The sequence below is a fragment of the Sander vitreus genome, chromosome 15 (genome assembly GCF_031162955.1).
Source record: "Sander vitreus isolate 19-12246 chromosome 15, sanVit1, whole genome shotgun sequence".
Lineage (NCBI taxonomy): Eukaryota > Metazoa > Chordata > Actinopteri > Perciformes > Percidae > Sander > Sander vitreus.
In genome coordinates this window covers 13,771,014-13,784,378 of record NC_135869.1, presented here as the reverse complement: position 1 = coordinate 13,784,378, position 13,365 = coordinate 13,771,014, and the positions used below count along the sequence as shown (strand labels likewise).

Genomic DNA, 13,365 nt, shown 5'->3' with positions numbered 1-13,365 from the left:
TAACTTGTTTAGCATTTAAACTTCTGTTGGACTTTCTGCAGTTGACACATATAAATGTTATTAATATTGTTTTGTTAATGTTTAATTCTCTTCGCAGCTTCATGTTTATCTAGAGGCAGCATAGCCTACTCAGCTTTTCCCTGTCGTTGTGGATGCTCAGTCACAATAATAAGCCTTCGTACATAGGCCCAGCTTTGTCAGCCATTGTAATTGGGCCCTTGAGTCAGGTCCTTGTCAGCTGATGCACAATAAGCTGTAGCCTAATGAAGTGTAAACCAGAGATCTGGGAGGCTGCGAGGGGGCCAGATGAATATGGCCGGCAGCCTTGGTGTGCAGCGGAGAGCTCAATGCTAATGCTATTAGCCAGGAGGTCAGTCCATTTTGCCTCACCCCTGCTCAGTTTATCAGCGCTTCATAATGCGTTGAATGTAAAGGGCATGGTGTTGAAACAGTTGATCACACTTGAGTGCGATATCTCTCCGAGGATGAATAGAGTGAGAAATGGGTTCACAACTGGTGTGCAGCTGTGTTGGAATGATTGCAGACCTTCTGCCCTTAACAGGCTTCCTCTGTGTTAAGGTGTGTCCACTTGAGAGCGTTGCAGCTCTGTTTGGCCTCCATCTGGCCAGCTTCCTCTTCTCTTCCTCTGTGTTCATTAACAGTCCATTTGTTGCTCCTGCCCTGAGGAGCCATCCTCTGCTGCTTACTTACTCACTCAGCTCCTCCTAATGCTGCTGATGAGCCTTTAATGTACAGATTGATCACTTCATTTAGCCTCAGCACTTTTTATACTTTTAGTTTCGCCTGTGTTTTTTTTTATTAGCCATCTCTGATTGTATTGTTTTTCTACCTGCTTAAAGCCTGAAATGTATATGGAGCTATCTGGTCAAATATGAATATATGTCTCGTGATTTTAGGAAATATAAACCATGAACTATTTCTGTGTAAAAATGCGTGACATACGATATTCATTTACCATTATCCAGGTTACTGTAAGTCACTATTGGCATTCATAGCAAACCATTTCCCCATATGTTAACCCTTATGAATACATTATAATGCATATATATATATATAATGCATTTACCAATTGTAATTCAGAGAAAGAACCATCATTTCACAATAGCTCTTTTCTGATGGTATTGTGTCCTGGCGTGTTTGCTTGCACATCTGTGCACAAACACACAAATTAACCCTTGGCATGTTTCTCTTCTAGCCAACGCCGGGGCCTGTTTTCCTAAGCAAGGTAACTCACCAGGCAAATGGCTCCCTGCTCTTTGATCACGCTTTAAGTTCATTCTTTTTTCAAGTCACATATTCTTTTGTGTAACCATACCTTCTCCTCCTGGCTGTCTCCCTTTCCCGTCCTGTGTACCTTCCACCTCGGGCTGTGTTGTCTGTCAGAGCGCTGATAAAAGGCCAAGGGCTGTCAGAGTGATGAGCCTCGTTAAAAATGGACAGCAGAATCAGTAACCTCTAGACAAGAGACAGTGAGAATATCTAGGGAAAGTTGCATAGGGATGGAGGGAAAGCTCAGACAGATGGACAGGAGTTGGTGAGAAAGAGCGAGAACAAGGGCATAAAGTATATGAAAGAAGTGTTCCTTCATATTCCCAACTGACTTTCAATTTTCAGTATTTTGTTTTTCTCTGTTTCCTAAGAAAACAATGAAAGCCACTTAAAATGACAAGCAGGCATATCACAATGGAATATCCAGCAAAACAAATTCAGTTTGAGCCGCTTCCTTTGATCTATTGCAGAAGCATTTTACTTTTCTCATTTTTCTTCCCTTCAGAACTTGAAATCAATAATTCTGCAGGGAACTGCTCCGTCCTGGTGGCAAATAGTCTAACGTCCCATCCCATTTCTTTCTCTCTCTCTCTCTCTCCCTCACTTTATTTCTCTCTCTCCTGTCCCCTCTGTGCCTTATTTTCTCTCGCTCCCTCTGCTCCATTTGTTTCCACTTATGTGTGCCTGCTCTGTGTACGTACGTCTCCTTCCTAAAATCTTTCTGCATGCTGGTGTGGGTGGTGATTCACCTCATTCTTTGCACACTTTTTACCCCTTCCTTCCTTCTTTCGTCCCTTCCCTTCTTGTCTTCTTTTCCTTTGTCCTCCCATTCCGCTCTTCTGTCCTCGTCCCTCAGATCCCGAGCGTGGTGGCAGTCACATGATCTCGACAGATGACTTGGAGTATCCGCGAGAATACCGGACGCTGGGGAACAGCGCTCGGCGTTTCTCCAATGTGGGCCTGGTGCACACATCGGAGCACCGCCACACCGTCAGCGCCGCCCAGAGCCTGGAGGCCCTGACCAACCTGCACAAGGTTGACATGGAACGCAAGAGGGACGCCTTCATGGATCACCTGAAGAGCAAGTACCAGCAGCAGCAGCAGCAGCAGCAGCTGCAACATCCGCATCATAGCCCACACCACAACCCACCATCTCCCTCACCATCTCACGCCAGCATGAGGGGTACGTCAGAGCGGTCTGCACGAGAACAGGTACGCAGATCACCGCCTCATAGTGTCTGACAATATACCATCCCAGTGCCATTGTCAAATTAATGTTAATTTATTAATGAATATGTTTCAGGTGGCGGTTTTTCTCATATCATTTTACTGCCTTTTGAAAAAAACTTGGCACTCAGTACATGGTTTTTTTGGCAATCAAACAGGTCAAAACTGTCAATTTGGTGACAGATAAATGACGTCACATGTAGAGACAGAAAGAACACGTATACATTTAATAGTTTGAGTCGAGTTATATTTATTGTGAGGAAACATAAACCTTGTCAGATAACATCCAGAGTGAAAGCAGTGCATTGTTTCACACTGTGCCCATTAAAAAAATTGAGAGAGAGAAAATATGTGAGGAAAGGCTGACAGGTGGTCTTTGTATCTGTGTTATTAGAGGTCGTCATTAAACTGTCACAGCCAAGCGTTTCTTTGTTTTTCTGCTGCCAGAGCCTGCAGAACTTTACAAACGCGCTGTTGAGGTGTGAAGGAAGATGGGAAGTCACACACATAAACATACTGACTGCTCATATGCTAATGCCATTCTCTGAACACTTGGGGATAAGTTTTGTTTTTTTGACTTTGTCTTTTTATCAATTATTTTCCTCTTCCAAATGTAGTTTATACTTTGACCCGTTGCAAACACACACACCAGCTTTCTCTCGCTATGTTACACACACACACACACACACACACACACACACACACACACACACACACACTGTACTGTGCACAAACACACACTCTCTTTGTGTGAGCACCACTGCTGTGTGTGTATTAAAAAAGGGTGAATTCAGTGAAATGATGTGACAGAAAAGCACATCAGGGGAGATTGGAGAGAATGAAAGGAAGAGAGAGAGAGAGAGAGCGAGAGAGAGAGAGAGAGAGAGAGAGAGAGAGAGAGAGAGTGAGTGAGTGAATGAGGGAGGGCAGGTGAAAGGCAGGTGGAGTCCATAGTTGCCTTGGCAACCTCTCCCCTAAATGGCAAGTAGGGATATCGCGTTTCAAAGGTCAGGTTGTGTAGAGAGGCAGGAATTGTACAATGATGAAGACTGAAGGGAGAGAGGAGTAACGAGGCAGACAGTTAAAAAAAAAAAAAAAAAATGTAAGCAGTAGCCGGGGTGAGTGGACAGATCCTAAAGTGACATGGTATTTTCACTGCACGGGGGGGGGGGAAGCAACAGAGGCCAGGTTTCCTTGTCATCTCGTGGATTATGTGCAGAGCATGGACAGCGAGGAGAGAGGGAGGGGGAGGAGGAGCTGGAGAGGAGCGCAGCAGCCAGTCAAGCAGCCCACTGCTCAATTAGCCAGCACCAGCAGGAGCCAGCCACCCATCTGCGAAGGAGTTAATCGGCTGGTGTTGTAATGAATTAAATAAAGAGTTTCCACCGCATGTGCTACCCGAGAGCGAGAGAGAGAGAGAGAGGGGTAGACTGAGCGAGGGAGAGGGAGAGACAGGCAAAAACGCGATGAGGAGTCGCACCTGACGGACAGCCTGGGATGACTGGAGTGGTGGACAGGCACAGGTGCACTGCAGGTGAGACGGGACTGGAAGCTTGAAACTGGAAACTGCAGCCTGGTGTAGAGAGATGTGTGTTTGTGTGAGTGGGATAAGGATATACCAGCTGGGATTAGATTCCACGCCTGTTGTTTATTGTGGTTGTTGTGGTGACGGTGTGCCTATGCTCAGCAGGCTAGACGAAGGCTGAGTGGATGATACTGTAAACTGTACACAGAGCCTTTTGTGCATCTGGGTGAGTGTTAATTTTCTGTGCAGACTAGTGTAAGTGTTTTTTTAAACAAAGAGAGAAAGGCTGTGACCAGAGGAGGATTGAGGAGGAAAGAGTAAGAATGGTTGAAATGGGGGGCGGGGGTGCAGAGAGGATGACGACATGAGAAAAAGACGGCGGTGGAGGAGGGGTGGTGTGAGTGCAGCCTGCTTTACATGCTGGTCAGGTAATGCAGCGCTACACTGCGAGGCTACGTCGTTCTGTAGGAGCTCTGTGGCCAACTCTGAGTGCACATACACGCCTGTGTGTAAATGTATACATGGGGGTCTTTACTTGCATTTAGCCCCTCAGCCCCAAATTTAATCTGACATCTTAAACATACATCAGCACTGTCTCCTTGGGGCTCACAGCATATGTAATTCCACAGGAGGTTAAAAATGACGAGGTGTACATTTCAGCTAAGTAGTAGAGCCTCAATCAAGAGTTTTGTCTATCATCTGGGATTACGGCTGAAAAGGGTAATGTGATAACAATGGCAGTGTAAAACAATGTCTTTAATAGAATGTCTGCACAGAAGAAATGGATTGATTGCAGTGATGATTCCCAGGATTGTTAAGGGGTAGTGACACATTGAATAAGTTTTTCGTTACACCCTCTCAGTGCAGTATTTGTGACTCAAAGTCCAAGTTCAGTATGTCTGCATTTTTCAGCAGAGCAACGGTTAACACGAGGCGCTAGAAGAATGAATGTTTACTTCAGCTGAGAGCTGTGAGTAAGCCTCATTAAAGCAACAAACACAGAAACACTGGCAGAGACAGACACACAAGACCACAAATCACTTCTGCACCATTAAAGCCAGCCCTCAAAAGTCATTTAGCTTTGTGGGGAAATTGTCTGAACAAGTGAACAGCAATTATTTATAATGCACCAATAGTGCCCCTGAGCCGTCGGTTCAATAGATGGTCAAGGACGAAGCTTAACTGACTGGGCTACACTGCATAAATGACACATGATCAGGTATTCAAGGCCAACACAAGTCCTACCTCCCCTCATGTATTATCTCATCCCTGAAAGTGAACCACTTTACCCATGACCTCTCACCTCTGAGTCTTACTGAGAATTAGCTTTCTGACCGGAGGTGCAGATTTTTTATTCAGATCTCTCACAGTCCTGTGAAAAACATGAACTTTTTATGAAGTAAGATAAATAGCCTGGTTAATTAACCCTAGAATGTAAGCCTTTAATCCTCGTGGACAGTGACAATATGACATTAAAAAAAAACAGAACAACTAGCTTGGAGACAGAAATATTCCTCAGCGTCACATCAAAGAGTTGTCTTTAATAATAATTTCTTTAACATATGTTGGTAGAAATGTATATGCTATGGGAAAAAAGAAGCGTGGGTGGAGATTATGCTCCATATCATTTTCAGTGTCCTACATGCCTCAGTGCCAGTGAGTGTAGGTGGATATGTGCACTATTTTTTTATCATTTAAAATTATAAAAAGCACATCAGCATTATTTGTTGGACAGAATAATAAACCATAAAATGCCTTGGAATAGGTTCTACCATTTAGAATGAAGGGTATAATGTTCAGTTTGTTCAATTTTCGTTTTCAGATAATTGAACTCTGTTTTTATGTCTGAGTTAGATTATGTTGCTTTTATTGAGTCCAACTACTAGTATTATTATACAACGACTATGTTGTGTCCCATTTCCATACTATTGCTCTACTAATACTACTACTATTAATTCCAAGCAGGTTTTGAGTAATATAGTGCATTCACACTGGGAAAGTGACAGAAGTAGGTGTACTCAAAGATGCTAGTATGCGTACTAAAGCTGCTTGATTTTTAAGTGAGCCATTTCATTTATGTTACATTCCTTCAAAGTCTCAGTGAGCAAGACAGTTTGGGACATTTCCGACTGTTCCAAGAACCCAAATCACCAGCAGATCCACTTCAACATATGCCATAGGACAAATTGGACGCCTCAGAAGAGATACGTCTCTAAAGTCACTCCAAAGTTCACGTTCTGTCAACCTGAACAAACTGGAACTTTCCTGCACATGGTCTGGGAGTGTGAACAGGTGCATGAGTTCTGGAATAAAACATCATCAATAATATCTGATGTGATGGGATGTCAACTTCCTACTGACCCGATTGTTTTGTTACTTAATGATGACTCTAAATTACACCTACTTGGGAGACAGAAAAAACAAACAACTCTAGGAAGATTTCTGAAAAAAACCCTTGTTGTGAAGTCTACTTGGCAGTGTTCTTCTAAAGTCAGTTCAATTGACGAGCAAAAAACAAGTATTGCAATTTCATGTCAGTATAAAACAGTTAAATATGTTGATTTCTTGTATGCAAACTGCAGAACAGTATACTATAAAGATGCACACAGTTTTTTACATTTAACATTTAGTTTGAAAGTGGGACACAGCTCTAGCCTGTATATGTAAAATATGTAAATGGTTACACTGTGTTAGACTATATGTTGCTTTATCATGGCTCAGTGTCTTCTTGGCCAGGAAATTGCCTCTTTGGATTAGTGTAATTATGTCATTTAATATTGTATCAAAACCAAGCAAGAAGTCACACCACAGTACATTAAGAAAAGAGAGAAGAAATATAGAGCGAGAGAAGAGCATAAAGTAAAAGAGACTGTCAAAGAATGGAATCAGGGCCAAATGAGGGACTATTAAGTGAAAGATTAGATTACAGTAAGAACACTTCCTCTGATGCTTATGTTTACTGAAATAATCTAGGCTTTAGTTGAGATGGTATTAAAATGGAAAGCTGATGATTAAAAAAACCCACCAACTATCATAAATCAAAACTTGCCTGTCACTTTTTTTTTATCCGTGCGCCAGGAGAGTAATGTGGTTCCTGCAGAAGGGAGGCTGAATGGACTGAGAATTGCCTGCAGATAAGAATAAGAACTAGAATAAGAGTTTGGATTAGAATTAAAATTCATGAACTCTGCCCAAGGTTTTTTTTCATTTTCCTTGTCATTTTGAGGAATTTCTGGGCCATCAGTGGCTTGGCCTGGTTTTGACTGTGGGGTCATTATGTTTAAATGGAAAGCTCACTTCCTGAGGCCTTGGCCAACATGCGAACATCTTTTCGTAGATGGCAGAGCATCAGGAAGGGCGAATGGACACATGAGAGATTCAGCATGGGCTAGTGAAAATAAGCAGGTGAGGTGGCGATGATGAGATGAAAAAAAGTATGGCAGGTGGATTGAGAGCAAAAGAGACAGCAGAGAGCGAGGAGGAGACAGAGCGGTGGCTTGCCTGTGGTGGAGAAGTCTGGGATGGAGGCCAACATCGGAACACCAGAGTGGGCTGCTGTTTGATTCGATTTCACTCTTTTCATTTCCTCCCCTTCCCTAGTTACAGCCAACAGCACCTTGTTTGAGGTGCGGTGTAACCCGACGCCTGCAAAACACTGCCACCCCCTGCATTAACACCAATCAAACTAAATGATTGTTGTTTAGATTAGATGAAACTGTCAACAATATAAATGAGTTTCATATATTGCCTGTCAGAAGGGAATATTACAAGAAAATAATTTAGGAAATGCAACAGATTATGCTTATGAGGATGCATTGGAATTTTTGTGTCAAAGGCCTGCATCTCTTCTCCAGTCCAGCATTTTTTTGCACCATTAAAAAAAAAAATGGTTTCATTATGTCGGTGAATTTATCTAACGTTTTTTCTTTCTGTCTCCCGTCCTCCCCTTTTTTGTCCTTCATGAACTCCACAGCAACAGCCCAACTACTGGAGCTTTAAGGTCAGTGCCGCGTGTTTAAGTGTCCCTGTGCGTTTGTCATTCTCCTGTCCATTGTGCGTGCATGAATGTGTCTGTGTGTTCCGTGCTGTAGGATTACGTCAGACTTCTCGGGCATCAGCAGCCTCCTTGGTCCTCTGGCTTCTGCAACACCCAGCTCTCTTGACATCTCTACGCTCCTTGGGCTGTGTGTGTGTGTGTGTGTTTGTGTTTGTGTTGTGTGTAGGATTGCGATGGCAAAGGTGTCATGGGTGGCGACAGCTTAAACTTCTCCAGCTCCATTTAATCTGCAGAAGACGATTCTCTGGGGATTTATGATATCTCAGTCATCCGACATTAATGGCTAGAATCCATGTGACCTTGCTGAAGTATTACTCAGACTGACTAAGACATTAAGAAGACATTTCATACATGCCACTGAGGCATTACTGAAATAATACTTTGACACTAGCACAGAGGCATGAGTCATGTTCGGGCTGCAGAATGTGTTTTATGCACAGGTTGCAGAGGGGAAATATGGGCTGACTATACTGGAGAAGGTCAGAATCAAGATGTATTGAAAGTGTTTATCACATACAGTATGCTACATTTAAAGAGGTGAGCCTATTTGTTAGCTGGTATGCCTTGTAATGTGTATGTGATATGTTTTTGTGGCATTACACCTCACAGAGGCAGGCAAGGAGCTGTGCTATCTAAACAGCAAGTTAAAGAACTGAGGGCCTACATTTGAATGTAGTGTTATCAGCACCATGGCCAACCCGCAGAAATCACACGCTGTGATACTTCAGTTTACGTCGTATTTACCAAACCTGCAATTCATCGGGTAATCAGCGCCTTTCTCCACCCACTATACCGTAAATTGCGCTGTAGCAAAGCGTTAAGTACTTATGCTATGATACAACTGAGGGCAGACTGCGATATTCCCACTGCTGACGCTATGACTGTTTGAAAGGATCTTGATGCCAATATTTGTAATGTAGCGAGGAGTTTAACAACTCAACAACAGCAAAATAGAGGTGCGCTTTCACGGGCGTTTTTTGTACGCACCGCGGAATACATAATTAGGCGCACTTTACACTTCCCCTCCCATCTCTTTATGGGAAACTCCCACTTTCCCCTTGACCCTCCCGTGAATGCATATGCATGACACGGAAAAGCGCAATTTGCCATTTTCAGTTCCCGCGACAGGCAGTCTGCGCTTTTACCCCAGTGCGGCCTGTTTGTACATACCTTGCCATGCTTTTACGCGCACGTTGCGAAACAAATACGCCTGGGGTGCAAAAGCGTTAGTACATCTGGCCCTCACTGTATTGATGTGTGTGAGTGTGAGGGGAAGAGCCCAGGGCCTATCTGTGGTTTAGTCTTCCCTGAATCCCTGCTTACAATATCATTTGGACAGGTTGGAAATGTCACTGAATATCAAAAGGCATATGCCATGATCCATAGGGGAAGACTAAGCAATGTATCCCTCACTCCCACAAGTACTTAAACCTCAAACAAAAGTGATATGAAATAGAACTTAGAACCTTGTTAATCACATAAATCTGTTACACAACCAAATGATTTTAATTATGCAGGACTTGTAGGTGGTTTGCAAAACATTTGTGGGTATGTTTAAAAAGTGAAGCTTGTTGAAAAAATGTCCCTCTAGCAATACTGAAAATGTTGAAACTCTGAGCTTAAAAATACTAGAGCTGCAAATAACGATTATTCTGCAGATTAATTTCTTGATGAATTGTTTAGTCTATAAAATGTCAGAAATAGGTAAAAATGCTCATCATAATTCTTTTGAGCCGAATTAATATCTTTGGATGTCTAGGTTTTTTTCTGAATAACGCTTCAAAACTCTTCAAAGCTATTTAGTTTACAATTATATAAACATTAAAAGCAGAACATGTTCACACTTAATGCAGGAACCAAACGATTATTGGCAATTAATTAATTACCCAAATAGTTGCTGATTAATTATCTAAATATAAACTAATCAATTAATTGTCGCAATTGTATGTTTGTTATTATTGTATACCTTGCACCTCTTAAACTCGGGGTATACTCGCTACAGCCGACCTGTCGAGCGCCAGTGTGACGTCATGGGAGCGGCGTAACTGTTTATACTTGCGCGTGGTGGTCGCGACACTAGTTGCAGTCTTCTCCTGAACAGAGGTAGCGCTAATGAGGAAAGGCTACCGTCTTTGCTATTTCTATGGACTAGAAGAAGAAGAAAAAGGTAAACAACGGCAGAACTGGCAGCAGCATTGACGTCAATACTTCAATTTGATTCGATGACCTACTTCGTCAGATCACGCCTTTCATTCACTATAAAAGAACTCATCTTAACCCAGTAAGTTTACAAGAGACTTGCAGTCACTCTGAGAGTCCTGGCATCCGGTTACCTTCGAGCTCGTTCATGCTTCTTGTTTCCACTTTGTTGCGCTCCGCTGAAAAAAATAGAGTGGTGCGCGACCTCTGGATTTTGACATCACATTGGCGCACGCCAGCTTGGCTACGGCGACTGTAAAACGGCCTATAGTACACTAAATTGCTGTTCTGCTTGCCACTTGATGTTGTTTTGAAGCAGCCAAAAAGTGCATCAAGTGAAGTAGTTTAATCACCGAACATTGAGAGTTAGAATATTTTATTGGCTCCTCAAGGTGCTGCAGCGGTTATAAAATGTAGAATGAAACAACTAAAATGGTCCAAGTGGTAACAGATCTAAAGCTATTTGCTTTGAACACAACACTGTTGTTGACACATTTTATGTTGACACCTCATCCGCTTCATTTTGCAGTAAAGCTTGTGAAAGCTCCATCCTGCTTCTTCATCCCAACAGCTCTAATCTAAGCTTGATTCGCCTGCCTGCTGAAAATAAACACTAAATGAAATGGAATGCTCATTTTTTTACCTGTGGAAAAAATGAATAAACAAGTTCCAGACAATTCCTTCTTGGATACACATTTAGCTATGCATTACTCCATATTTCCAGCACTTGCAACTGTTGTCAATAAGGTTTAAAAATTGTGTGTACATACAATACATTACTATCTGATAACATCCTTGATATACTTAAAGTGTAACTCTTGCCAAAATGCAACCTAGGGTCTTTTTGTGAATATACCTGAATCAAACTTTCGTTTAAAACCATAATTAGCACAGAAACGCCACTTTTCAGATTTACCGTATTCTCGTTTTCGGTCAAATGGCCTTTTGAATGGGAGTCATAGGGGCACTACTATGATAGCATCAAAATCGCTATTTTAAAAACACTAAGAAGGCTCGACACAACATGAAACTTTGCTCCAAGTATCACCAGGGGCTCTACACATGAACTCGAGCATTGACAACATCGTTTGTGTACACAGAGTTTACTAAAAAAGGTTTTAACAACTCACTGTAGCTGTTTTTCCCGGTCGCCATCCATCTAGCCAGTCAAAAAGTGTCGATCTCTGAATGCGAATGAACAGACTCCATAGGAGGAAATGTCATTCTTATATGAGGCTCCTTTTTCAACTACAAGGTCAATATTGTTTTTCACTAACGACAAATTATCCGTGCATTTATATGGAACTAAGCTTTAAGAGCTTTCCATCTTTACTCTTTTTTTTTTAAAGATGATTTTTTGGGCTTTTCCGCCTTTATTTGATAGGACAGCTAGGTGAGAAAGGGGAGAGAGAGGGGGAAGACATGCAGGAACTCGTCACATGTCGGATTCAAACCCTGGACCTTTGCGGCAAGGCATAAACTTCTCACTATATGTGCGCCTGCTCTACCCACTGACCCAACCAGGCCACAGAGATTGACTATTTTTGACTGGCTAGATGGACGGCGACTGGAAAAACAGCGACAGTGAGTTGTGAAAACCGTTCTTTTTAGTAAACTCTGTGTACGCAAACAATGTTCTCAATGCTCAAGTTCATGTGTAGAGAACCTGGTGATACTTGGAGCAAAGTTTCATGTTGTGTCAAGCCTTCTTAGTGTTTTAAAAATAGTGATTGTGATGCTATCATAGTAGTGCCCCTAGGACTCCCATTCAGAAGGCCATTTGACCGAAAACGAGAATATGGTAAATCTTAAAAGTGGCGTTTCCGTCCTAATTATGCTTTTAAACGAAAGTTTGACTCTGGTACATTCACAAAAGACCCTAGGTTGCATTTTGGCGAGAGTTACACTTTAAGTATATCAAGGATGTTATCAGATAGTAATGTATTGTATGTACACACAATTTTTAAACCTTATTGACAACAGTTGCAAGTGCTGGAAATATGGAGTAATGCATAGCTAAATGTGTATCCAAGAAGGAATTGTCTGGAACTTGTTTATTCCCACCATGTTTTCAAGCTACTGTTTACCCTACAAAAGAGACTCACTTCTAGCAGTGTCAGCCATCATCAAGAGAACAGCATTCTGCTCCCTCTCCTTCTGAACAAATGCACAATTCACAGCAATTTGGCAAAGCAATTTCTTCCGAATTGCATTGATGACTCGGGTATTATAAAGAGTCAGGACTCTAGGGGGGTTGGGGGTTGGGGGTTGGCAATTGTGTGTCCAGGCAAAAGATTGGCCTGAGCGTTGGGAAAGATGGGGAGAAATAATAATAGTGGGGGAAGAGCAAGTAGGGACAAATGGATGTGAGAGATGGATCGATTTAAAGCCCCTGACACACCAACTCGATAATCTGCCGTTGGACAATCTGGCGAGGTCGGTGACTCGATTCTGTTCGGTGTGTTCCGTGCCGTCATCAGTCGGAGGGGCCGTCGGCAGGGGCGCCGTATAGGGGGGAAAAGTTAGGACAATTCCAAGGGACAAAGACTGACAGGGGCCCCAAAAAATAGGTAAAAACTAATATAAAATTATTAAACCATCATCCTTCAGTATATATATTTCAAATATAATAATAAAATTAATGATCTCTTTGTTTGTACTTGTTTTTGGCAGTAAAAGTTAAATATCCCCATTGACCAAAAAGTAAACATCCATATTGACCGACCAACCCCCTGTATCTGCATGAAATGGTTTGGTCCTGCCTTAGAACACTCACTCAGTGATGGTGTTTAGTTGCAGTCAGTAGATGCGCCAGAACTACAATGACCACAATGTTGCCAAGTAACGTTAAATCAAAATCTGGTTTTCAAAAAAGGAAAGAGAGAGAAGAGAGAGAGGAAAGACAAAGGAAAGGGTGTCAAACTGTAAACCAGTTTTCACCAAGAAAGGTGGGTAGCCTATAGTCTGTGAGTGGTATTTACCTGTTTGCTTAATATCCATAGTGAAATAAGCTAGCTAGCTACAGACTAGTGTTAGCCAACATTTAATCAGTGCAGGGAAACATTTA

At 42.2% G+C, this 13,365-nt stretch overlaps 1 protein-coding gene across 6 annotated transcripts in view; it reads left to right on the top strand.

The window, feature by feature from the left end:
* The first annotated feature begins 1,220 nt into the window (after positions 1-1,220).
* srcin1a (SRC kinase signaling inhibitor 1a) overlaps positions 1,221-13,365 on the top strand; it is a 44,757-nt gene continuing 32,612 nt past the window's right edge. For 4 of the 6 annotated variants that reach the window (XM_078270466.1, XM_078270464.1, XM_078270465.1 and 1 more), the window contains exons 1-2: positions 1,848-2,502; positions 8,016-8,042. In XM_078270466.1, the coding sequence (XP_078126592.1) occupies positions 2,170-2,502; positions 8,016-8,042 (360 nt within the window). In that variant the 5' untranslated portion in view covers positions 1,848-2,169. Of the gene's footprint in view, positions 1,247-1,847; positions 2,503-8,015; positions 8,043-13,365 lie in introns of those variants that run through there. The other 2 variants (XM_078270463.1, XM_078270468.1) reach the window with 1 other exon arrangement.